This window comes from Ostrea edulis, chromosome 9, assembly GCF_947568905.1.
Source record: "Ostrea edulis chromosome 9, xbOstEdul1.1, whole genome shotgun sequence".
In the NCBI taxonomy this organism is placed as follows: domain Eukaryota; kingdom Metazoa; phylum Mollusca; class Bivalvia; order Ostreida; family Ostreidae; genus Ostrea; species Ostrea edulis.
In genome coordinates, this window is record NC_079172.1 from 13051325 (window position 1) to 13076328 (window position 25004).

The 25004-nt window shown below is 34.8% G+C and overlaps 1 protein-coding gene across 13 annotated transcripts; it reads left to right on the top strand.

Moving 5' to 3' along the window:
* On the top strand, nt 1–24119 carry LOC125659314 (serine/threonine-protein kinase PAK 3-like). 13 transcript variants are annotated; one of them, XM_048890949.2, is made up of 17 exons: nt 4125–4752; nt 4919–5004; nt 5138–5268; nt 8034–8110; nt 11521–11630; nt 13465–13630; nt 14246–14307; nt 14998–15090; nt 16641–16816; nt 19260–19446; nt 20489–20581; nt 21526–21625; nt 21719–21815; nt 21944–22043; nt 22254–22391; nt 22629–22750; nt 22972–24119. In XM_048890949.2, the coding sequence occupies exons 3-16, from the start codon at nt 5204–5206 to the stop codon at nt 22710–22712; spliced, it is 1548 nt and encodes a 515-aa protein (XP_048746906.1). In that variant the 5' UTR covers nt 4125–4752; nt 4919–5004; nt 5138–5203; the 3' UTR covers nt 22713–22750; nt 22972–24119. The 13 variants fall into 13 exon arrangements, with proteins under 13 accessions (XP_048746902.1, XP_048746908.1, XP_048746903.1 ...); XM_056148569.1 differs by having other exon boundaries at nt 15001–15090; XM_048890945.2 differs by lacking the exons at nt 4125–4752; nt 4919–5004 and adding an exon at nt 1–184.
* Nucleotides 24120–25004: the final 885 nt, after the last annotated feature.

Sequence of the window (25004 nt, forward strand, 5' to 3'; positions counted from 1 at the left end):
TTTATTTTTTTTATTTAGTACCTTGATACCACGTATTTTAACTGACAATGTTTTGAAACTTTCCCTCAAATTGCAATCTCGCGAAAACGAGACTTTGGTGCCATCTTGGTTAACGAAGGAAAAGAGTCAGAGGAAATGTCGGCGAACTTGTTCAACTCTCAATAATTAGTCATACACTTAAGAAGTAAGTAAGTACGATCTTGTTTCAGTTTCATTACGATATGGTGTTTCTATTTCCTTAAGAATGAGAAAACTGTAAAATTAGGGAGAGGAACAGCCGTATAAGGAAGACTCGACACGGCCCGGTGTCTATTTAGTAAATAAAGTACAAAGAGACCGTCGTGTTATTGTCAGGTGTTGAACTACATAGCATGGCGTTCACATTTCTGAGAATAACACGTTGTGAACTATGTGTAAGTTATGGTAGTTGCAGAGATATATCGACAGATACAAGATTGACCTCCCACCGTGTGCCTAATCATATAAAATTTACCTACTTGCTAAATTACAATTACGTGCCCGGGTAAACTTACCAAGGGGATTTAGCCTATTTATTCTTTGTAGTTTCAACCAATTCCTGTTAAAATTATGACACCCAGAATGACACATTGTTGATAAATTTGTAAGGGAGAAAATGCAACAGACCAGACCTTTTCGATTCTCAGTCCAGCCCCAATTTTTTTTCCCTTCCTTTACCATGTTTACTACACTTAGTGCCATGGGCCAGCTCTTGGAAGGCACTAGGCTAGTGGAAATGCCTATAAGGAGATAAAGATACTGGGTCGATGTCTTCAAGATGTGAAGATATTTAAGGAGGGAGGAATGTGGCTGTTGGATGGACTCAAACGCTGGTGGCCAGATAGCTCTAGGTAGAGCACCTGACTAGAGATTCAGGGGGCCTGGTTTTGAATCCCAATATGGTCCATTGTATTTTCTCTCTTCCTGTTGCATTTGGTGCCTTATACCAGCCCCAGGAACTGACTATTGAAAATTCCTGCCAGGGGATAGAGATCGTGGGTTGATGTCTTTAAGGTGTGACGACATTTAAGGAGGGATGAATGTGGTGGTCAGATGGGTTTAATCACTGGCCAAGCTCTGTTGGTAGAGTGTCTGACTAGAGATTCAGGGGGCCCAGGTTCGAATTCCAGTCTGGTCCATTGCATTTTCTCTCTTCCTGTTACAAATTCATAAAAACAGTAAGGTTGGGTTTCGATATGATAATGTTGAAATAGTGACCCAGTTTTGTTGTCTTAGCCCTCATAAAAGAATGAATGTATGTAGACTCTAGCAGCACTTGAAATATCTCTTATGTAGGAAGAAGTAGGGACAATAATGTAATGAATTTACATGGGTGAAATATTTCAAGTTTTTAGATTATGGTAAATATGCAAACTTTCAGAATCCTATTACAAAGAACCTAAGTAGCATTTATTAATACTTATATATGTGTGTGCATTATCACATTAAACCAAGACAACAAAAATTTAACGGTAGACGACAGTTACATTTCATTGTTTCAGTGTATTGTTTTTTTCACTGACTAAAAGCACTAACCTATCCACATTTAAAAACCTTTGTATTACTACAAAACATATTACTAGTAAGGTCATTTATATTTCGGGAGATATATGAACAATGAAAGCATGGGTGATTTTTTCATGGGTGGCTTTTTCACAGATAATATGATTATCCTATGTTTCCATTGTTTATATTCAGCCATAATGTAAACCTAGACTTTTATTCCTAAAGTCAATTCAAAAAGCAACATCATTTGAAAGTTCCATTTTGAGTGTGTTTAAGAGTATTTTAAAATAGCCAAAAGAAACTGTTGCATCATTGTGCTTATCTAGTCAAATTGACAAAATCCGAGTGCAATCATGTAATTCATGACATCATAATAACATAAAAAAAACAATGGAAGAGTTTTTAAAAAAAAAAGCATTCCCATACATGTGATGTTCATTGATATTAATGCTTCAATTGAAAACATAAAAGACTGAATAAAAATTAGGTTAGAATTTTAGGTAAATAGGGCAGTAATAGAGCCCCAATGCCTCTGAATCTTTCTAATTCAGGGAAAAAGAACTTTCTAGTGTGTCTTTTCAGTTCTTCCTGTGACAATTTATGGACATTTATATCCGAATATAGAGAAATGTTTTATTAATTGACATTGATAAAAAAGAATGAGGAAAAAAAGCATATGCTATTGTATATTTGCAATGCAGCCTTTCCAAATAATTGTACTTTGATTTGAAAGAGGCTATTTTTATCTGTTTTAAGATAGATGTGTCAAACAGGTTTCTTTGTTTTAGCCTAGTGTTGATTTTTTTCCAAACTGAAATAGAATCCTTCTGTAAAGAGGTTAAGGCTGATGCTGATGAAAGGCATAGAATACTCCAGTGCAATGCAGGGTGGCTGGTTATTTTGTATGGCTAGATGGATAGAAGCACTGGAGATAAAGTGCTTGTAAATGACACACACAAACAAGCTGATGTTTCAGATAGTGAGGGACTCTATGCTTTTGATTGCTATCTAACCTCATAAACTCTGACAGAAGGAAGCTGTCTTTAAAAATATGGATATTTCGACGTGTGTATATTCATTGTTTAAGTGCTTTTAACATTTTAAGAGAATGATGAAGGATGAAATAGCATAGTACTATTATAAATGTTGTGTATGAAATGGGGAAAATGCTGCAAGCCTATGCATTTTCATTTTGATTACTCTTAGATATCATTATATTATGTTATGTCAATGTAAGTATAAACCTGCACAACATTTTTGTGCATCCCTAATTGTCATTCAGTGTAATAATTTTGTTTTCCAACCATTTTTGGTGATCATTGGATGTACTGCCAAGCTTCCATGACAGTAATACTTATGAATCATGCAAATGATATACTGATCGGAGGCTGCAGTTTTAGCTGTAAGAATTTAAATCTTGGCATCACTAAAACAAAAGTCACTCTGTAGGGCTTGAAGTTAACATATGCCTATCAGTCCATAACTGGTTAAACGTTTGGCAGACTGACTACAGTCAGTCTGGTCAATTTTCTGAAACTTCATTTTGCAAAACTCACTTGTCGAATCTTACTTGCACATTTGTACAGTCCTCTGTATATATCGGGGAAACCCGATTAGTGTAAATATAGATCTCACATACTAGCTGTTACAATATTCTCTGAGGCATATCAAATAACAGAAATCAAACATCTTTAATAATTTCTGGAAAACTATGGACTGGTAATTTTTATATTTATTTTTATCCTTGGTAATTTGTTTGATTGGTTGAAATTGTATCCCATCAGTCCAGCTGGACTGGTAACATAAAAAGTGAGTTTTAAGCCCAGCACTGCTTGTAATCTTGCTGTGTTGATCTGTCTAATTAAAGAAATAATGACAAAGATCTTGAGGTATGGATTAGACCTGAAAAATTCATGTCAAGAAAAGTTGAATTTTGAGATTTCAAAATATATAATATTTGCAATTTTCTCTAATACAGAATCTTTTTCTTTTTTTCTTCTCTATACAAATTTCAGTGGTATTTTGAATTATATATTTGCATTATATTATACCTTAAACTATGTAGATACACATGAGTATGCATCATATACATTTATAATCTTCATTGATGTCTTGAAAAGTCTCATAGTTTGGATCATGAATGAAATGTATGTATGTTCAAGGTGGTATCCAATGAAATACAGTATTTTTATCAATGTAGTGATGTAAAGATGGAAAATGCTGACCATCTTTCTGTAAATGTTGCTCATAATCTTTGGGCTGATCCTCTGCAAACAGCGAGATGAGTCATGACTATTGATCAGATTTCCTGCGATTGGAAACTGGGCCATCAGACTAACATAACAACACCAAAGTAAGGAATTATATAACAGATCCCCATTTCATGAATTGTCACAAAAGTCCTGTGGAAAGACAATGCATGAGATTTATGGTTTGTTGATATGTCAGGGTATGGGATGATATAAGTTTTTAATAACACAACGCAATAATGAAAGAAATTGTGTTTTAAAATTAACCATACTAGTCCAAGTTGTCTGATAATACTAGTAAAGTATGTCAGTGTTGATTAATTAATTAGTCAGGCATGATACTTGATTTTTTTTTTTTTAAATTTCCTGTATCATTGCATAAGTGGGATTCCTTTTTCTTTCTTCCTTTTTTTCTCTAGATATGTTTGCCTAATTGCCATTTTTATCAAAAATTCCTTGGCTATTGGTGGGTTTAGAATTCACAAATCCTGGAACACACCACGAGCACCAGATCAATGATAACGACTCATCAATAATATGCACTGCTCCGGAGAGATGACTCATACTCTAAGCTTTTTTTATATAGTCGATCTTATTTACATTGGCAGTGAGCTTCAAACTGCACAAAAGTGATGGAAGGTATACTGGGTCAAGAGGTTTGACCAGAGGGGAAAGAAGACCATTTAACTTTCAATTTTAACTGCTTTGTTACACCTGTTTCCTGTGCATTGGAGTACAAGTGCATACAATTTATTAAGCGTGTTTCGGTTTTTTGGTTTTTTTTTTATTTCAATACCTTGGAATTTAACACTGTGGCTTTCTGTGTTAGATGACAAGAGGATGGGCAGATTTATTTAAATGACTGGATTGTGTAACGGTGCTGTAGGTTGGTTAAAGGAAGGAGGATCTAACTGACATTATTCCACTGGTAGTACATTAACATTCCTAAATTTTCCCAGTAGCAGACAAAACCTTTCAGGTTTGTTTTCTTCTGATTGGCAGTGATTTGTTTCTTTGAATACATGGGTTTTTTACTAAATATTTCTATTACCAGTAAATTGCTCTATGCCATAACAATGTCATGGTAGTTCATCGGTAGTTTCTGTTGGTTTTAATGGTGTAAAAACTTGATATCTGTTGTATAGAGCGAAAGATCTGGTAAAAAGACATGAATCACAATATTGATTCCATGCAGTCAAGTATTGAAAGTCTCATCATTAAGTGTGTAAAGGTACTCAGTTTTTATTATTTTTAAACAGTGGAATCAATATAAAGAGGAAAAGTGGATTCCTGTCCAATCTTTATCAGGGATGACACAATGTTTGATAATTGGTCATTGAGACTGAGTCATGTTGATTTTCCAGAGTGGTGGGTTCTGAGCCTGTTGATGCCGGGGAAGAGTTGACTGGTGCTGAGGTAGCCAGCAGACCATGTCCGACAGCTTTGATGAAGTGGAGAAGCCTCCAGCCCCACCTGTGAGGCATACTAGTACAAGGTGAGAACTGTCTATTGTATTATATCTAGGAATATGTGGTAGTCAGATGTCATGTGTATGCTTCTGTTGGATGAGGAGTGAGAAAAAAAAGGTACACACTTTTTCCATGGTGGCATCTATTTGTAGTTAAACTTCGTTTTAACAAATTCATATTCACAACAAAATGTTATTTAGAATGAGTAGTCGTTAAATGTTACTTGCTGTTTACACATAGTCTTCAGTGAATGTGATCGTAATACACAGTCTTCAGCGAATGTCATCGTAGTGATTAGTTTGTACTTGCTGTTCACTCAAATGACCATAAATTATTTACGATAATATAAACACACTAGTTTTAGTGAAAAAAGCATTGATCTTTCTGCTTTCAGAAGCATAGATATGTTTCTAACTTGACTTCTTCAGTAATAAAGAAAAAATACTCAGAGCAAACTCATATTATTATACCTCATTATGAGAATTCTTTGCAACACGTAAACTGATCCATTTAGACAGTCATAAAACATCATATCTCCCCATCATATTTCACCCCTTCAGCAACCTCGTGCATTTTCCATAGATTTTACGGCAAGGTAGACTTAGTTTATTGTGACATCACAATAAGTCCGCGTCATTGTACTTTCATAGTTCATAAGGCACAAAATATGTGGATCTCTGATACACAGTTAAATCGCCTGATTTGGGTTGGTACAAAAACAAGCAAGTAAATCAGCATTCAAGGAGAATGGAAATACGAAAACTGGTTATCATATCTCTGTATTTTGTTGTTTGTACCTTCTAATGCGTTGATGGTGCGGTGTTAACAATTACGGCGATCTCAGCTACATACAATGTATAGATGAGCGGACTCTAATTTCAAATGCATTTTTGTAGTCTTGCTTTGTTTCGGTATAATAAACAATTCATTGCATGAATGTTCAGGAGATATGAAGATTTATTCATGCGTTGCCCTCGGGGAATATGATTTTTCTTGGGTGAATAAATCTTCATATCTCCCTCACTACCATGGTGATGCAATAAATGTCTGATATTAAATGAAAGTGAAACATTACGATTTGTATACAGTCCTTTTGTGTACATGCCGCTAAATGCTGCATGAACAGTGAGGGGATGGGGGATAGTATTAGTGCAGCCAATAAAAAGCTGCTGAAAGAGTGAAAAATCATGCTTAGCTTAAATACCTGTTCCACCCATTATTGATAAAGATAATAAGCAAGGACCACAACAGAACTCTTGTTTTAGTACATACATTTGTACCATAAAATAATGTCATCATCATAATTGTCATTGATTGACAGACCATGTATTGTTGTCCTTGACTGTTGATTTGTATAATGAAATGTGAATAAAAGACGGATCAAGGAGGTTTACCTTACAACATTTATATTATATTTGCCATGTTGTGGATGAATTAAAATAAGGATTAAATGTTATGGGTGAACAGTGAGGGCAGGGAAAGGCATGATAACAGCCTAAATTTATGGGACCCTGTAAAAATCAGAATTTTAAAGCTTCAAGGATGACTAAATCTACTTTTATTTCATAATTTATCTCTGATATTGACAGTCAGTTTGGATTATAATACAATCAAAAGTGACACAACTGCTCAATTTTACTCAAATTCAGTAAAATGTGGGAGATTGATGAACATTTTTTCTCTCAGGAAACATAGAATGCATGCAAACATTTAACTTTGAAATGTGTTACTGACTGAAAAGATAAATTTATGATATAGATATGACGTTAGTTCTGACAAGCTTGTTCTTGAAGTTTTCTAGAGAAAAAAAACTGTATTAAAAATTAAATGTTTATATCTTATGCCGAAAATGTTGTCAAAACAATGTGTTTTATGGTGTCATATTTAGGGTTCAACTGCATTTGGATTAAATTGAGAATTACAAACTGAGATGCATTGGGATTCTTGCAGAAAAGACTCATAATTTTGAAACAAGAGCGCAATGTTGAATTTGGTGGGCAAATAAAACCCTTACCATATATTATCCTTTGATTAAGTAATGTCAAAGTTTACAAACATTACAACAAAGACAATGTCAGATTTCTGTAGCATGTTGTGAGTGTGTGTTTGCATGATGTAAGTTTTCAGGTCAGTTGATGTAATATGACCCTAATCGCAGAAGTACAGTTCTCTGTACAAAGAAAACATTGTACACCCAGTGTCTACATGTATGTGATCCAGTCATGCACACTGTTACATCACCTACTGAAATATGAAAGCTTTTACAATTGGATAATAGATACTCTGTATCTGGTGATTTTCGTGGCAGTTATGCCCGGAATGTTAGTGTGTTTAGAACAGATGCACACCCTGTAGTGGGGAACCCCTACAGACATCTTGATAAAACTAATTGCTCAGAAAATCAAATGCTGTCTTGAATTATGGGAAGTCATTTTCACTCCAGGCTGAAGCATTTTTATTTTGTGTTTTACAGACAGTACTAGCATTACTACTATTCTCCGGCATTACAACATGTACTACGTTTCTCATAGATATACTGCTAGAGCGTGTTTTCTGATCTAAAAAAAAAAAAGAGCTCAATCTAAACACTTTTCTCAAATGATTTGTTTAGTGACATCATGAAAGGGATAATTATAGTAAAACTTGGCTGCTTCAGAGAATGAACATATCCAAGTTATGAAACATTTATACCAGTTGCAGTATCTGTTTCCTCTGAGTGCTTTTGTTTGAAGTGGTGTGAGATTAAATATAAACTCTAGGTGTTAATGATGTGGTTTCATTTGTTTTTCAGGGATGGAAACTTGCCACAAGAAAACAAACCACTGCCAAAGGAACCTGATGAAAGAAAAAAGACAAAAACTCCCAAAAGTAAGACATCCATGGCACTGGAATATGTCATCTGTTGAAAGCTGTACATTGTTCTAACTCATTTACAGAGAATATTGAAAAATAACACATAGGAGAACTCCAGCATGTGATTGAAATTGTAATTTCATTCTTAGTTTAGCTAGAAAGATAAAAAAAAATATTAGAGAGCTCAGACAATATATTATACTGTAAGGTCTTCCAATAATGATTATACAAACAAATGATTGTTAATCATGTCTGAAGAAAACTTTATTCATGTCTTGGTCTGCAGAATTAGGACATGGCATCTTCTGCTTTGTAGAAATATACAACCATTTGTTCCACATTGTACAAAAGTTAGAATTACAGTTTTCAAACCTTCAACCATTAGGCTTCTAAAATCACATGGAGTTTGTATTTTGCCTGATGACTTTTGCCCTGGAACTGAAATACATGTTTTTTACTGCATGTGAATGAACTTTATAGCTATCTCTGATGCAAAGATAATAATCTGAACATGGAACTTTGACCTCTGCACATCAACAGCTGAAGTGATTCTGACATTAATGCAAAAAGATGTTTTCAAGGAGTACTGCAGTGGGGAAAAAAAGTCGATGCAGACTTCTTGCAATTGATTTGATGTAAATGCCTTCGCTCTGATCATTTAATCAATTCTATCTGCTTTTAATAAACTGTTTTTAGTCCTTTCTCTCTACTAGCCAGACTGCATTCAGCAGGAAGGAACACATTTTGATGATGTTTTTTGATCTTCCTTATGAGACCTTTGTGAAATGTACAAGTCTGTCATGTTTATTTCATATTCAGCATAACACACATGGCTGAATTTGTCAGAGGCATGCGGTTCCTCTCTAAGCTGATTGATACCATGTACACACTTAAAGATAGTGTGGGGGGTGACAAATGTTTGTTCTTTACAAAAGTATGGAAACCAGAATTCTAGGAATTTGATACACGGGCTGCATCCAATATATTGTTTATAATCCACACTGTAAAAGTACTCACAGAAGTTTTGATATTAATGAGTTTAGAAGTGTTTTGGGGTCATCGGGTTAAGAGGAGACATAATCCAAAATTCCATGATCTTTGTAGAATTTAGTAGAAAATTTGGTGAGGTGTGTTTAAAGTTTGCCATGTGATGCTGTCTCTCAATATATTCACAAAGCACTTGATGGGATAATCATTGTATTGCAGCAGTACTGTTGCCTTTGTCAATTGCCCCCCTCTCTAGTAGCGCTGTAGTCATGTTGTCCTCATCCTGTGCTTGTTAAGAGTTCAACTCTGCTGAAAGAAGGTGTGTGAGCAATTCCTACAAGATTTGGTGCCAATAAGTGATCGATTCTGTGGATTTTATTTTCAAAGTATGTTGTCTGTTGGATTTAAAGTTCATGAGAGAAAAATGTGAAATTAAGTCATGAGTGAGAAAAAGAGATCAAGCTTGTCCCATGCTCTCACTACTCTACAGAGGAGAATGAGTGGTGGATCCAATAGGCTTTCAGGTTTGAACCTTTGAACAGATGTGTCATAAAAATCGTGTTGAGCATTCTTTTATTAATTTCTTTGGAATTATATTGTGTGAGGGATCAGGTTTCGTGGATTTACTGTATATCTCTATTTCTAATGACTTTTAAAGCTCAATGACATATACATATAATGTTTCAATCATACAGAGACTATAAAATTACATCCCTATGAAAACATCGCTGCAGAGCCAATCCTTAGTTGATCATCATTATTTTCTCAGAGAGAGACGCAGTTCTGCAGCTACATGATTCAGAACTATAGAATCATGCATGGTTATCTATTGGGAAAAAATGGTCCCCACATAATGTGGTATTTATATTGTATTTGTTTGTTATGTGGGGTTTATTCTCATCAGAACTAGACTTGCTTTGTATCAAAACATGAATTTGGTGTAGGCAACGTTTGGAATAAAAGATATTTTATGATTGAATTGAATTTTATGATTTAATTCAAATTTTGGTGCCAAAATTCATGAATGCATACAAGGGATGTTCGATATGTAACGTGTATTGTACGATATCTCAAAAGCATTCGACTCAAATAGTGAAATGAACATTACCTCCCTTCAAAGTATTCTCCGCAGTTTGAAATACATAATTTCAATCTCTGAATCCATTTCTGAAATGCGTCACAGTACGCTGATTTAGGTAGACCTGATGGCTGAGCCAAGGGCTTGTCGGGACTTGTAACGACGACCAGATAAGAACTTTTTAAGTTTTGGAAAAAGGAAAAAGTCGCGTTGGGCTAGATCTGGAAAGTATGGTGGGTGTGGCAAGACGGTAACCTTCTCCGACTTCAAAAATTGCTTCACAAGCTCAGGTGTATGTGATGGAGTATTATCATGAAATAGACAAACATGCCTAAATCCTGACACAGGTCATTGTTTTTGATAACATATTGGTAATACCGACTTGTAACACTTTTGCCCTTCGACACCGGAATTTGAACGGCTATACCATCACATGAGAAGAATATGCAATAAAGAACCTTCTTTGTGCTTATGGTTCTTTTGGCAACTACAGGCCTTCTACCGTGTTTAGTTAGCCATGTTTTGTTTTCAATTCTTCATACTGGTTTGAAATAGTGAACCCATGTTTCGTCACCAGTAACAATGTTTGCAAATTGTCTTTGATTGAATTTGGGAAACATTTTGAGCAATTGCTTAGCAGTTTGTACTCATACCCGTTTTTGGTCATCTGTCAATATATGCGGTATCCATCTGGCAGAAATCTTTCGTACTTTCAAAATACGCTTTAAAATGAAATGCACCCGTAATAGTGATATGCCAACAGCTTTAGCAATATCACGAATCGTATATCTGCCATCACTTTCAATCATTTCCCTGACTTTTGAGACATTTGCCTTGCCTGTTACAGTCACAGGTCGGCCAGATTTTGCTGCATCTTTGACGGACTCTGTGCCAGTCAGATATTTTTTTCTCCACCTACAAACTGTCTCATAAGATACCTTATCAGACCCATAAACTTCCCCCAATTCAGTAAAAATCTGTATTACCGAATGACTGAGTTTTGTGTGAACTTTTATATAAGCTCTAATTTCTTCAATATTCTCAACCCGTTTCCCAACCATTTTTAAAACGGTGATCAACAACTGACTTTATTGAAATGATTATAAGTTTAAAACTATGTGGAGCTGAAGGCTCGTGTTTATACCATTGGAAAGGTATTGAATGGAGCTATTCAAGCGTATCATCATCCACAAAATTGTGCAAAGCGTTATCACGCTGTAGTACAATACACATTACATATCGAACAGCCCTCGTATATTCCAGATTAAACAAGATAAACTGCAAGATTTTGAAATGTATAAAAGTATGAATTTTATATGATTGATGGATGGTTTTAAGATACATATATTTTTATTTTTAGGTTCAAATGCAAAGAAGTTGAAAGAAAATGAGAAGCCAATCATCTCGAATCCCTCCAACTTTGAACACACAGTACATGTGGGCTTTGACCCCCACACTGGAGAGTTCACGGTTGGTATCTAGGAAGCTTCTAGATTACATGTAATTGAATGTTATGAAAGGTTTTGCAAGTGAAGAGGAAACTTGCACTATTGTGTAACATTTGTAGAAGTTTTTCCAATTGAGAAAATGGAAAGTCCTCGTATCACATTGAAGTAATCAGATCACAAGATCAGTGTATTTATTTAAAAGAAGTAGGAAATGTGCAGTCACGTGAGGGGTGTGAACCAGCCAGGACAGTTTGTGTGTCAAGAGCCGAACACTGTTGACTTGCATCTTTGTTCTTGGAGAGAGGTGGTTTTAATTGCTGCATGTCAAGTGTAGGATTAGGCAAAAAATGTCATAATTGGCTCAGCAAGAAATTGAAGTTCTTTGTATAGTACACAGCATTTATGTACAGCATGTAGTATTGATGTTTGTGATAAGAAACCCTATGTTTAAAGTGAAATTTGACGCACTTGAGGATTAAAAAAAAAGTTACATATCTATGATGAAAATTGAGTTTTTTAAATATATATATAAATTGTAAATTGGGCGACGATGACCAACAATTAGGTTTCTTGGGATAACCTTATATCTGATTAAAATTATAGTGAAGTATTACTGATGAGGAAAATATCCTATATTGATTGGGGATTAACAGTAATAATATGGCTAAAATTATTTAAATGCTAATTTTGATAGCACAGCAGGGTTAATGTGTCCTGAGTAAAGTTAAAACAAACATCATAAAATGTATCTCAGTGCACTTCACACTATATGACGTCACAATATAAAAGTACGTCACGACGTACAGGTCTATAGTTGTATCGCAGGGAAAATGTCGTAATATTTTCTTGCTATTTACTACTGTTATCCAGTGTTTAAGCTGTATATGTTTAAATATTACATTGTGACCTTGAAATCGCCCCCCCCCCCCACCCCCCCCACCCCCCATGTGCATTGTCATTTAGAATAAAGAAAAAACCAATGTGCGTACATATTGACTTGGCACAGATGAAAGATGACAATATTTTATTTCGATCAAGGCATATTCTTAAAGGTAACTAATTGCAGATTTAGGATTTTGATATGGAAAGTAGGATATTATGCCTCGTTTAGATAAGATTTGGCAGTGAATGTGGGAAATGCCCAACATTTGAGTTGAGATTATGGAAATTGCTATAATGAGAAGATATTGTACCAGTCCAGATCACTTTTTAAATTCATCATATCAATGTCGACATATCAAGCCCAAACTGCAAATGATTTTAGTGCAACTTTCACCTGTACCGAGGTGATAAACAACTGAAAGTCTAGCAGATAAAAATAGCTCTACATCACTTGTATGATGACATAATAGTTAAGCAAGGGATTTCCTCACATGATGCGATGTTTATGTATTGACCAACGATTTTTACTAAAAATATGCAACACGTGGAAGAATTTTAATTTAATTTGAATATGCTGTTATTACTTGTTATTTTACTCAGGACTCCTTAACCCCGCTGTGAGTCTGAAGTTTGGCACAATAAGTGAAAAATTGCAGCAAAATATATCTTCATACATTGGAGGATAACTTTTATTGGAATCACTAGATCTGGGGTCAAGATCATTATGAATAAAAGTAGAAAGTTACATACACACTCACTTCATTAACAAATCAACTTTTCTCATTGGAACATGTGACTCGCTCTATTTTTCTCATTGGAACATGTGACTCGTTCTATAATTGGATTCTGTAAATGCGTCTTCATACTGCTATCCACCACCCTGTTTTCTAAACATATCCACATGAATGTGTTTGTATTATCTAGGTTGTAGATGCTTCTCATTGTTTTATGATCCTTGTTGCCCTTTATCTCAGGGGATGCCCGAGTCCTGGGCCAAGCTTCTGTCCCAATCCAACATCTCAAAGATGGAGCAGAAGAAGAATCCTCAGGCTGTCCTGGACGTCCTGAATTATTACGATGCCACGAATAAAGAGCAGCAAGAACCTAAGATGAAGTACATGACCAACATCAAGCCACCAAGTAAGTAGGGGCGGGGCAAGCCACCAAGTAAGTAGGGGCGGGGCAAGCCACCAAGTAAGTAGGGGCGGGGCAAGCCACCAAGTAAGTATGGGCGGGGCAAGCCACCAAGTAAGTATGGGTGGGGCAAGCCACCAAGTAAGTAGGGGCGAGGCAGGACACCAAGTAAGTAGGGGCGAGGCAGGACACCAAGTAAGTAGGGGTGATGCAGGACACCAAAAGATCGCAAACTGCCCACTGCAACTGTAGATTACGTGGACAATTAATTTTCATGTTCAAGAAGTCTTCCTCACAAAATTATCTCCTTTGATTTCATTTTCTTGAATTTAGATGGAATTAAGTCTGACTGAGTAAAGCACTCGGGATTTTATGTTCTATGAATTGTCACTGAATTGCGATTTTATCAAATGAAGTACTTGTGTAATATTAGGTTCTACAGTATTTTGGTATTCTTGATATTGAAAATATATCAAGTTGTGATATCAGTGTAAAACAACATGTTATTCATTAATTAGTAAATTAGGAATACGAAAAAAATTTCAGCTGAATTATTTAATGATGATGTGGTATGTAAATGACAATCAGATGTGACTAAATCTAGAATTCCATTCATTGCAGGTGCTGATTCCATGCGTCCAACACTTTCAGACAAATTCTCCAACAACGTTGTCATCTCACCTGTAAGTTACTGTTAAATTCTCCAACAATGTTGTTATCTCACATGTAAGTTACTGTTAAATTCTCCAACAACATTGTCATCTCACCTGTAAGTCACTGTTAAATTCTCCAACAATGTTGTCATCTCACCTGTAAGTCACTGTTAAATTCTCCAACAATGTTGTCATCTCACCTGTAAGTCACTGTTAAATTCTCCAACAACGTTGTCATCTCACCTGTAAGTCACTGTTAAATTCTCCAACAATGTTGTCATCTCACCTGTAAGTCACTGTACAGAGTGATCGAGTATGACAGATGCAGTCAGTCAAATTCAATTTATATTGTCCATATCTGCATTTAATGAAATATTACTCTTCCACCAAGGCATGCATGTATACAAATCATACATTTGCTTATAAATCTGACTATTTTGCTGTTAATTTTTTTTTTGTAATTTGTGGGACAATTGAATTTACAATTATTATAATCTTTATCTTTTTTTTTTATAGAATAAAAACTACTTGTATATATTCAGCAATGTAGTTGATTTGCAAGGTTGTGATAAAAAAAAATTTAATGAATCTATTACATTTTGACACAATTGGCAGATTTATGCTAATCAGTTCTGATGAATTACGGAGATACTTCTCTGTACAGGTTCTCCATAAGTGTATTATATGATATTATAGGAAAAATTTCACTTTTTTTTTTAGCAGAAGGTGGAGCAAGCAACGCATGCCTCAGAGGAAGAAGAGGAGGAGGCTCCACCTCCCATCGCCACCCGACCAGACAAAACAAAGTCTATTGTAAGTAAACCACACCCACCCGACCAGACAAAACAAAGTCTATTGTAATTAAACCACACCCACCCGACCAGACAAAACAAAGTCTATTTTAAGCCCACCATGCCCACACGACCAGACAAACAAAGTTTATTGTAAGTAAACCACACCCATCCGACCAGACAAAACAAAGTTTATTGTAAGTAAACCACACCCACCTACCAGATAAAACAAAGTCTATCATTTTAAGTAAACCACACCCATCCGACTAGACAAAACAAAGACATACACACACGAAAAGACATATCAATGTCAAAAATTGCAATTTTCCATGAACAGCATTTAAAATATCAAAGTTTCACCAAAACTAATTATAACAATGTAGTAGTAATCGTAATAATTTCATGAAACCGTTGTTTTACAAAGATATACTGTGAAATATATTCTGTGAAAAATGAAGAAAATCTTTTGCATAATGGACCTGATAAAGAAATTATGAAAACAGAGTTATTGCCCTTGGATTCAATATTTTGAAACATATCGATTATTCATAAATGACTTGGATATTTAAATCATTTCATGTTTAACAAGGTTTTTAGCCAAGTTGCGTAGCAAATCTTGGCTTTTAAATTGACGAAGGGTGGGCGTCCGGGCGGGCGGCGTCCACAATTAGCTTGTCCGGTCTCTAACTTTCATACTACTAGGGTCATCTTTGTGAAACTTACTTAACATGATCACATCTAAAAGAGGAAGGTACTTATTTATTTTGAGGTCAAAAGGTCAAGGTCACTTTGTCACTAAATGCCATAGATTTTAGCTTGTCCGGTCTCTAACTTTCATACTACTTGGTGCGTCTTTGTCAGACTTCCATATATTGATCACATCCAAAAAAGGAAGGTTCCAATTTATTTTGAGGTCAAAAGGTCAAAGGTCAAGGTTTCTTTTTCATTATATACTGTAGATTTGAGCTTGCCTTTAACTTTAATACATGTACTTGCTGGTGCATGTTTATCAGACTTCAAATCCTGATGACATTCAAGATTCATGTTGCTTTTGAAATCCAAAGGTCAAGGTCATTATCACACTAAATACCTATTGCAGCCATTCAAAGCTTCATACTTATAAACTATATTAAATATGTGCATGTTTTTACTTCGTGAATGCAAGCGTGCATAATTTTCCAAACTGCAACTCGGCCATATGCGTTTTAGGAATTTTTTACAATAAGTATCGGAAAAGATTCCAACAATATTAATGTTCTTATCAGCATGAATCATTGATTTTGCAAAATCTGATGACATCACACTAGGCTGGAATTACTTTAAAGGAGATATCTTTGAAGCAAACCACAATTTCAGGCAAATCAAAATCTATATTCAATAAGTAAGGATGCCTGTACATATAAATACTTTTATGGAAATATTAAATTATATAGATAATACCAAGAGTCGAAGCAAAGTCTGTTGCATAGAGAAATTTATGCAACCTTTAGATAAAGCCTAACTGACAAAAGTATGTAGCAAGACAAATATTACTAAACAATGATATACCATTTTTTGTTTTCTGTTTTTTAGTATACAAAGCCAATTGAAGCAGAAGAAAAAGCTAATGGTGCTATCGCTACAAATAAAAATGACAAACCCAAGAAACGGAAAATGACAGATGAAGAAATTCTAGAAAAATTACGGACAATTGTTACTATTGGTGATCCGAATAGAAAGTATACAAAAATGGAGAAGATTGGACAAGGGTAAGCTTTGACAGCATGAGATAGTATTGGCTGTTCGGGTGATTTAACTTGATAAAAAGGTCATAAAGAGTACACATTTTTAGCTCACCTGAACCAAAGGTTCAAGTGAGCTTTTCTGATCAAAATTTGTCCGTTGTCTGTCGTCGTTGTAAACTTTTCCACAACTTTATCTTCTTCTTCAGAACTACTGGGCCAATTTCAACCAAACTTGGCCAAAAGCATCCTTGGGTGAAGGGCTTTCAAGTTTGTTCAAATGAAGGGCCATGTCCCTTTCAAAGGGGAGATAATCACAAAAATAGGGTGGGGTCATTTAAAAAGCTTCTTCTCAAGAACCACTGGGCCAGAAGAGCCAAAGTTTACCTGAAAGCTTCGTGACATATTGCAGATTCAAGTTTGTTCAAATCATGGCCCCCAGGGGTAGGATGGGGTCACAAGGGGGATCAAAGTTTTACATACAAATATATAGGAAAAAACTTCTTCTCAAGAACCACTGAGCCAGAAAAGCTGATTTTTACATGAAAACTTTCTGACATAGTGCAGATTCAAGTTTGTTCAAATCATGGCCCCCAGGGGTAGGATGGGGCCACAAGGGGGATCAAAGTTTTACATACAAATATATAGTTAAAATCTTCTTCTCAATAACCACTGAGTCAGAAAATCTGATATTTACAAGAAAACTTTCTGACATAGTGCAGATTCAAGTTTGTTCAAATCATGGCTCCCGGGGGGTAGGATTGGGCCACCAGTGGGGGGGGGGGGGGGTCAAAGTTTTACATACAAATATAGGGAAAGTCTTTTAAAATCTTCTTCTCAAGAACCATTGGGCCAAAGAAATTGACATTTACATGAAAGCTTTCTGACATAGTGTAGATTCAAGTTTGCAAAAATTGTGGCTTCCAGGGGTAGTTGGGGCCATAATAGGAACTAAGGTTTTACATGCAAATATATATGGAAAGTCTTCAGATATGGGCCAAGGTGACTCAGGTGAGCGATGTGGCCCATGGGCCTCTTGTAAAATTTACCTGGGAGAAGTACTGTAACGTACCCTGAAACTTTGTTATCTCGAACTTAGCGTGAATGCCAAAAACCTTTATATCGGAGGTTTCCAGATATCGAAGTTGCCATTCAAGGTCCAATATAAAATGACTAAAGAACAAATCAATAACGGTTTGAATTTGTAAAAATATGTACATTTTTATAAACCCTAAATTTTACCAATTCTAGAATTTGTTGATAAATTATTACAGAATAAAAAATGCTAAACTTTATTTCATTTTGATGTGAATTTGTAGTACTCATACTATCCCATGTGTTTCTTGTTCCAATTTCCATGTTTCCAATCCTGAGATTGACCGACTATGGCATAACAGGATATGATAAGCACTGAGTAAATAAAGACAAACTGCATGTTGTAGAAAAACAATGACAGAAATATTGTTCTAGAAAAAAGAATGAGATTAAATAAATATGAATGAAAAATGTTATCAATAATAATTATACACTAGAACCATGCACCAAATTAGACCAAATAATATATAAACGTGTCAAAAGTCACATGTGTTGTGATAATCGTAAAAGTTGTTTATTAATCTCAGGATTGTTTGTCTCGGTGATAGTTGCCATTTAAATTTGAGGAGATGTAATTCAATATGCATGCCTGTCTACACCCAATCTGTTATCAAATATAGAGGTCCTTGATAATTAGAAACAAAGTTAATGTATACAAATGCACATAATTATGGATTAGCTGGGGGGTGAATTTTTGATAACTATGAGATCTGAAGGTAGTCTATGCAGGATGGATGTCAGTGAAGTTAACAGTCATATTTAATAGAGGAAAATAAGCATGCCTTTGACATAAAGCAGGTAAATTTAGGGCCTGGGACTGTTATGGTAACCAGGGTAATTGAATTAACCAGGGTATTTTAGATTACTGTGTTCGACGTTACACATTTTTTAATGATCATTTATATAGTAAAAACATCTTGGATCACAGCCTCACTTAACATATTCATAGTATTTCACATATCTGTGTTTGAGATCCCGAAGTTCAGCTGTATTCTGATCAACAGCATGTACCAGAATCTCCTGTTCAATTTATACCTGACGGAGTCCTAGTATATTCTTGTGGCTCTCAATGTACAACGTATTGTTCAAGTTTGGAATTAGCCATGCTTTCTTGATTGTGAAAATAGAATTAAAGTTTAAGACTTCCTCATTGAATGTCCAATAGAATCCCTTATTTTCATCAGATTAAATGTTTGTGGTTTGCGAAAAAAAAATTGTGGGAACTTTATTAATTCAGATCGTCTTATTCATGCAGGGTTTATTCAAAGACAAAAACAATGAAAATTTTAGAAAATGTAAAAAAAAAAAAAAAAAAAAAAAAAAAAAGTACATGAAATGAAGGATTTGACAATATTTCTGTGCTTTTCTATTTCAGTGCGTCAGGAACTGTGTTTATAGCAATAGAGGTAGCCACCGGAAGAGAAGTGGCCATAAAAACAATGAACTTATCTCAACAGCCAAAGAAAGAACTTATTATCAATGAAATTCTAGTGATGCGGGAAAACCAAAATCCCAATATTGTGAATTATCTGGATAGTTACTTGGTTGGAGAGGAATTATGGGTAGGTAGCATCAGCTCATTGAATATTTAGTCAATAATGTGTTAAGCAGAATGTAAATGTTATTCATATTATGTTGCAACCCATTTATAAATGAAATTATTTGTGATAGGGGATATTATTTAATGGTAAACTGTGCAACTGAGATTGGTAACTGGACTCTGCATTTCACAGGGAGTTCAGTAGCTGGACTTTGCATTTCACAGGGAGTTCAGTAGCTGGACTTTGCATTTCACAGGGAGTTCAGTAGCTGGACTCTGCATTTCACAGAGAGTTCAGTAGCTGGACTTTGCATTTCATAGGGAGTTCTGTAACTGGACTCTACATTTCACAGGGAGTTCTGTAGCTGGACTCTGCATTTCACAGAGTTCTGTAACTGGACTCTACATTTCACAGGGAGTTCTGTAGCTGGACTCTGCATTTCACAGGGAGTTCTGTAGCTGGACTCTGCATTTCACAAGGAGTTCTGTAACTGGACTCTGCATTTCACAGAGAGTTCTGTAACTGGACTCTGCATTTCACAGAGAGTTCAGTAGCTGGACTCTGCATTTTAATACGTTTTTATGTGGACTTGTATTAAGGGTTCTGAAAATTTTGAAGTTAAAAAAAATTAACATTGTGCAATATCAATGCAAAAACAAAGTTCTTGACTATTCCTAATTTTGTTAAAGAATGTATGAACACAGAACAAAACTGCATGTACAATGTATATGTACCATAATATTCTATATCGTAGGTTTCCTTTTAAAGTTTTGATGAAATGGATTACGGTTGGATTTATGCCATCTAAATTAGAAGTTTAGAACAGTTTGATATAAGTAATAGAAAAATCAACCACTGATGGAATTGACAATGTGGATCTATAAGTTTTACTTTGAGACTCGGGGGCATTTGCCACTACTGACCATTTTACTTAGTGCAGCATAGTAAAATTTGAACTCCAGAGATCCCCACACTAGACCTGTATCATGATCATTTGCATGAATTATCCTTGTGTCTGTTTGATCAATGAAGGAAACTTGACTTTAAAATTTTGTTTACACAGGTTGTCATGGAATATTTAGCCGGAGGATCTCTTACAGACGTTGTCACGGAGACGTGTATGGATGAGGGACAGATAGCAGCTGTGTGTAGAGAGGTAACACTGGATTAGATTGTTTTTTATACCGGCCTTTGTGGCCAAGTGGTTAGAGCATCGCGCTCAAAATCACACGGCCTCTCACCTCTGGTCGGCGCGGGTTCGAATCCCCGCTCGCGCCGATATTAGTGAGAAAGTTTCCCAGTTTTTTTCGAAGGTTGGTGGTCTCTTCCGAGGTACATTGTATCTGGGTTCTCTCTTTCACCAATAAAAAAAAACAGGGCGCCTCCAGATAACTGAAAAATTGTTGAGTGTAGCGGAAAAACAACAATCAATCAATCAATCAATCAATTTGTACCAGCGTTTGTCAAAATTTAGACATCTTGTGATCACCATCCTTTTCTAGTGTTACTGTAAACTGGAAAATTTTTACTTTGTGTAATTTTCACTCGGACACATTTACAAACAATTTGTTCTGGTTAAGAATTTACCCATATCTATTTATTACTTCTTGAGGATGATGAATTTAATCTAGATTCACCCAATTTTTAATTCGCGCATCATTCAAGATGAAAATGAAATGGGTGAAAATTTCTCATTTTATGATAACATCTTTGAAAGAAACAATGTCAAAGAAAAAGTTGATGGATGGTTTTGACTATGGATTACTCTGTTTACTTGATCAAGATATAGAGCTTACTCCTCCTAGGCACCTGATCCCACCTCTGGTATATCTAGGGGTCTGTGTTTGCCCAACTCTTTATTTTGTATTCCTTTTGGGAGTTATGAGATTAATCACTGTTCGTTATCTTTGCATTTCATGTTGGGGATTCGGCATTTTAAATGTGGATCTAAGGGGAGTGAACAAACCATGTAATGTGACATGGTATTGAAAAATTGTCATTCCATCATCATAGAATTTTTCATTTTTATCATATTCAAACTTAAGCATATTTCATAGAGTATCGGACTTTACTAATGAATTTGTAATATTCTATTTTCAGTGTTTACAAGCATTAGAATTTTTACATGAAAACCAGGTCATTCATCGAGATATAAAAAGTGACAATATTTTGCTGGGAATGGACGGCAGCGTTAAGCTCAGTAAGTTTTTCACATTTTGAGGTAAACAAGAAATGTCTGAAATGGAAGTTAAGATCAGTTTTAGACAAAGCTGTATATTTTTCTTCTTTGCAGCTGACTTTGGGTTTTGTGCTCAGTTATCTGCAGAACAAAGCAAAAGGTCAACCATGGTTGGGACACCTTATTGGATGGCTCCAGAGGTCGTTACTAGGTAAGGGTTGTTGTCAAGACATCAGTCTTTTTTGTAGTATATCTTCTAGGGCATTTTGATTTAAAGATTGAGAGTACATTGTGTATAATACCAGATGGGGCTCTTTTCATGTTTATTTTGTGTTTCAGGAAACAGTATGGTCCAAGAGTGGATATCTGGAGTTTAGGTGTAATGGCCATTGAAATGATTGAGGGAGAACCCCCATATCTGAATGAAAATCCATTAAGAGTAGGTTCTTTATTCAAGAATAACTTGATTCACTGTGATAGAATAAAACTGGATTGTCCCAGGAAGTTGGTTATAAATATGTGTATATTCATGAATTATATTCAAAATTTTTTAATTTAATATAAATGTATACAAATTGCTCTGTAAAGATGTTTTGGTTGATGATAGACAAGTAATAAATATATTCTATATATCCTTTATCTTTTATAGGCTTTGTATCTGATAGCAACAAATGGTAAACCTGAAATTAAAGAAAAACACAAACTCTCACCGGTCTTCCAAGATCTCCTTGATAAGTGTTTGGAGGTTGATGTAGAGAAACGAGCTTCAGCTTCAGAACTTTTAAAGGTAAGACGAGTTCTATTAAATTTAAAACACCAAAAATTAATTTTGTAGCTATGAAGTATTGAAAAAGAATAGTACTGCTTGAAAATTCATCTCTATAACTATTATAAAAGTTATAGAGAAATGTATGATTTGTTTTTATACATCAAAGCAGATGTGATGGCATTATTTCCACTTCTTACTGCATTTAGAATTTTAGAAGAGAATTTGTTATGAAAAAATTAAATCTTCTCATTTTAGCACCCCTTCCTTCGATTAGCAAAGCCATTGGCCAATTTACAGCCACTTATATTAGCTGCCAAAGAAGCTCAAAAGGGACATTGAACAAGTTCATCGTATGCAATAATTTGTCTGTGTAAAAGGTAGCCCACTTATATTGCCTTTAAGCATGCATATGTATATCATCCACTTATACTTGTGTTGTACCTTTGTTACATTTGACTGAATGAACTGTACAAAAAAACATCAAATAGATTTAGTATATTAGATAAAAAATTGTGGACAAAATTTTAGTTTCATTTTTGAAACAGTAAATGTACCTTCAAAGTTTTAAATATTTCATAAGAGATTGTTTCCATTGCAGGTTGATTGATCAAAAGCATGAATGGAAGAAACAGAAGTAGTTCTTTCTCTCAAAACTGTTATTAAGGGACCTGTTTACTTGAAGTCTTTCAGTGACTCTGCTTCTGAATGAGTGATGTACATGTTAGCTTTACTTGTCTTCATGCCTGCTGGTATTCACAAGGGAAAATCCACTGTACTCCGTTACATCGTGATATTGGTGACCTTTATATACATTAAATTTTTAACAACATTCAAGTGTTTTGTAGAAAAATCATGGATGCAAGAAAAAGTTGTAATTGTTTGATTTTATTATTCATGAATAGCTTTAATGTTCATTTTGTTTTTGTTATTGGTTACTGATAGTACTGCCTCTTACATGTAGTTTTTTTTTAAGTTATTTTTTTTTTTGTTAGTATGTATTCTTTTGTATGTCAACATTGGTGTCCATTTCTGCAAATTCGAAATTACTGAGTTTCGAATAACTTTCCAGAGAAAATTTCTCATGAATTGGGATGTGCCTATCATTGAAAAGTACTGGAAGATGCTGTAATGGTGTATTAATAGTGTATTTGATTCAGCGGATATAAAATTCAGTACACTTGTTGCTGATGCCTTGTATGGCGTAATCATGAATTAGTGCTACTGTGTTCTATAATAATGGAGAAATAGAAAATTTCTTATTTTTAATGCAAATCGTAAATTAGTGCTTTTGCCTTTATAGTGCCAGAGGCGCTAAGATATGAATCCAGAGATGGTGCAGATCTACTGACGGTAGATGTCTGATAAAGACAGCTAGTATACATTTCTTTTTAAACTACTTACCAGAATATTTAATCTGTAAGACTTGGATGTCAGTGTTAAATATGAAGGCTGTTTCATTTGTTCATTTCATGGTTGTGAATATATTAAATCATCATGCTATGCATTGAACTTCAAAATTATCAGATATATATGACACAATATGATAAATGAAACAAAATTACAGAATCTAAAATGTTGAAGAAATATTCCTCTTACAGAATTTTTATTTTAGAGTATGCAGATATGTTATGAAATACTGTGTATATTCAATAACATTGTGAAATATTGATCCATGATCTAAACTTAATTAGTAGGTCAAACTTTGTATGTGTATTATAATTATAGAATACATTGTTTGAAAAACAATATGTCTTTTTTTCTTTTTGATCTGTTGTGTTAATGATGGGGTTTATTGTCGTCAATACAAAGACAATGGATGAATTCTGGGATTAATGATATATACTATATGTAGTTTTGTCTTATAAGACTTGAACACCTTTACACAGTTTATTTATTCATGTTGAAAGAAATAAGAGATACTTTCATCATAGATAAAATAACCAATGCAAGTTTGGAGACAAGGGATGACTGGCCATATTACCAAGTGCTGATGATCATTTTAAGTAAGGCTTACTTCATTTCAATCTATGAAATATGAAAAAGAATATTCAAAGCAGAATAGTAAAGGATTTTCAAATCCAAGGAGGTAGGGAAACTAGGTCATAGGAAAATTGAAATGTTATTTTAATGCTTCATATTAATGTAATTGATCATATCAAAAATATTTGAAAGACGGTTACATTTTTAGTTGAGTCCATGTTTACATATCGCGATGCTTTTGTCGGATATCTTTACAAGTTGTAATGAACTCCAATGCCTCACACCTGTAGCTTTTCATAAAGTGCATTAAAATGAAATTCATTTTTTAAATGACTGACAAAAATCAATAGATTATTAAAATGTGATCTGTTCTACTTTTTTGGCCATAAGAAAAATCTATGACAGGGTCTTGTCACACAATTAAAAGATGTTACCAGGTCTGCCAAAGGCATATATATATATATAAAACAGAAGTGTTTGTAAAACATATGGTGAAAAATGAAAAGGGGTTATACATATGCATCATTTAATTAATAGTAGTGCCAAACCAATTCTCAAGATATTAAGCAGACAGTATCTTCCTGTGTCCAGAGTGGATTGACCATATGACCTAAAAATCAATAGGGGTCATTTACTCCTTATGCTGTACCA

Bases quoted from the DNA above. Each gene is read 5' to 3' on its own strand.
- LOC125659314 (XM_048890945.2), top strand. From the start codon at position 5,204: ATGTCCGACAGCTTTGATGAAGTGGAGAAGCCTCCAGCCCCACCTGTG. The intron at 14,308-14,997 runs GTAAGTTACTGT...TTTTTTTTTTAG, and splicing joins ACAACGTTGTCATCTCACCT to CAGAAGGTGGAGCAAGCAAC. The intron at 16,817-19,259 runs GTAAGCTTTGAC...TTTCTATTTCAG, and splicing joins ATGGAGAAGATTGGACAAGG to TGCGTCAGGAACTGTGTTTA.